Source organism: Phalaenopsis equestris, unplaced genomic scaffold (assembly GCF_001263595.1).
Source record: "Phalaenopsis equestris unplaced genomic scaffold, ASM126359v1 Scaffold222399, whole genome shotgun sequence".
Classification (NCBI taxonomy): domain Eukaryota; kingdom Viridiplantae; phylum Streptophyta; class Magnoliopsida; order Asparagales; family Orchidaceae; genus Phalaenopsis; species Phalaenopsis equestris.
The window spans coordinates 5,095-5,883 of record NW_018240571.1 but is presented as its reverse complement, the minus strand read 5'-3'; the positions used below and the strand labels follow the sequence as shown (position 1 = coordinate 5,883).

The following is a 789-nucleotide window of genomic DNA, read 5'->3' as shown; positions in this document are numbered from 1 at the left end:
ACCAACCAAAAATCGTAAAAATTTCAAAAAAAAAATTAAAATCCAAATACCTGCAACTAAATTGCCCCTTGGTTTATTATAGCATTTCACACCAAGAAGTACTGAAAGCAAAAAAATCTAATCTTTTCACACCCCCAAATCCAAATCGCGTTACTTAAAAACCCTAACATAGGGTCAAACCGCCGGAGGAATCTCCACTAACCTTAGTCCCGCATTGGCGCACAATAATAGCCCCCGGCTTCGCAGTCTGATCGCCGTAAATCTTGACGCCAAGCCTCTTCCCACTCGAATCCCTCCCATTCTTCGTGCTTCCCGCACCTTTCTTGTGAGCTGACTCAATTGTCATCGGCAACCTCGCCGGAAGTGACACGGCAGCACCACAGCCGGCGCTGAGTTGCCTCCGATCTCCCCGAAGAAACGAGCTCGACAGCGAGAGGCTTTTAAAGGTTCCGATCAAGTTGAAAGTCACGGTAGCCATGTCTATCTCTCTTCTTCCCTCTCGCTGCTGGAAACACACAGCTGGGTTCGGTCGGATAATGAATTCCAAAAATATATTAAATTTTAACTTTTTTTTTTTACATTTTATTCATTAATTTCTGGATGAATATTTAATGTTTAGGTAGTTAAGTTCTAAGTTCAATTGTCTCTAATACCTCTTTTATTTAATGTTCTATGTTTTCATTAGTTGTTTCCTTTAGCTGGATGGTGGATCTTTATTTGTCTTCTTTCTTGTTGTGAGAGCGTTGGTGGAGCTAACTTTGCTGGTGGCTTCGGTTCTTCATGTTTTTG

General features: G+C 41.7%; 1 protein-coding gene across 1 annotated transcript; it reads right to left on the bottom strand.

Annotated features, from left to right (window-relative positions):
- Window positions 1-148: 148 nt before the first annotated feature.
- Window positions 149-533, bottom strand: LOC110037627 (50S ribosomal protein L27, chloroplastic-like). Its single transcript, XM_020742322.1, has one exon. The coding sequence runs from the start codon at window positions 476-478 to the stop codon at window positions 164-166; it is 315 nt and encodes a 104-aa protein (XP_020597981.1). The 5' UTR covers window positions 479-533; the 3' UTR covers window positions 149-163.
- Between the last annotated feature and the right edge of the window lie 256 nt (window positions 534-789).

Bases quoted from the DNA above. Each gene is read 5' to 3' on its own strand.
- LOC110037627 (XM_020742322.1), bottom strand. From the start codon at position 478: ATGGCTACCGTGACTTTCAACTTGATCGGAACCTTTAAAAGCCTCTCG.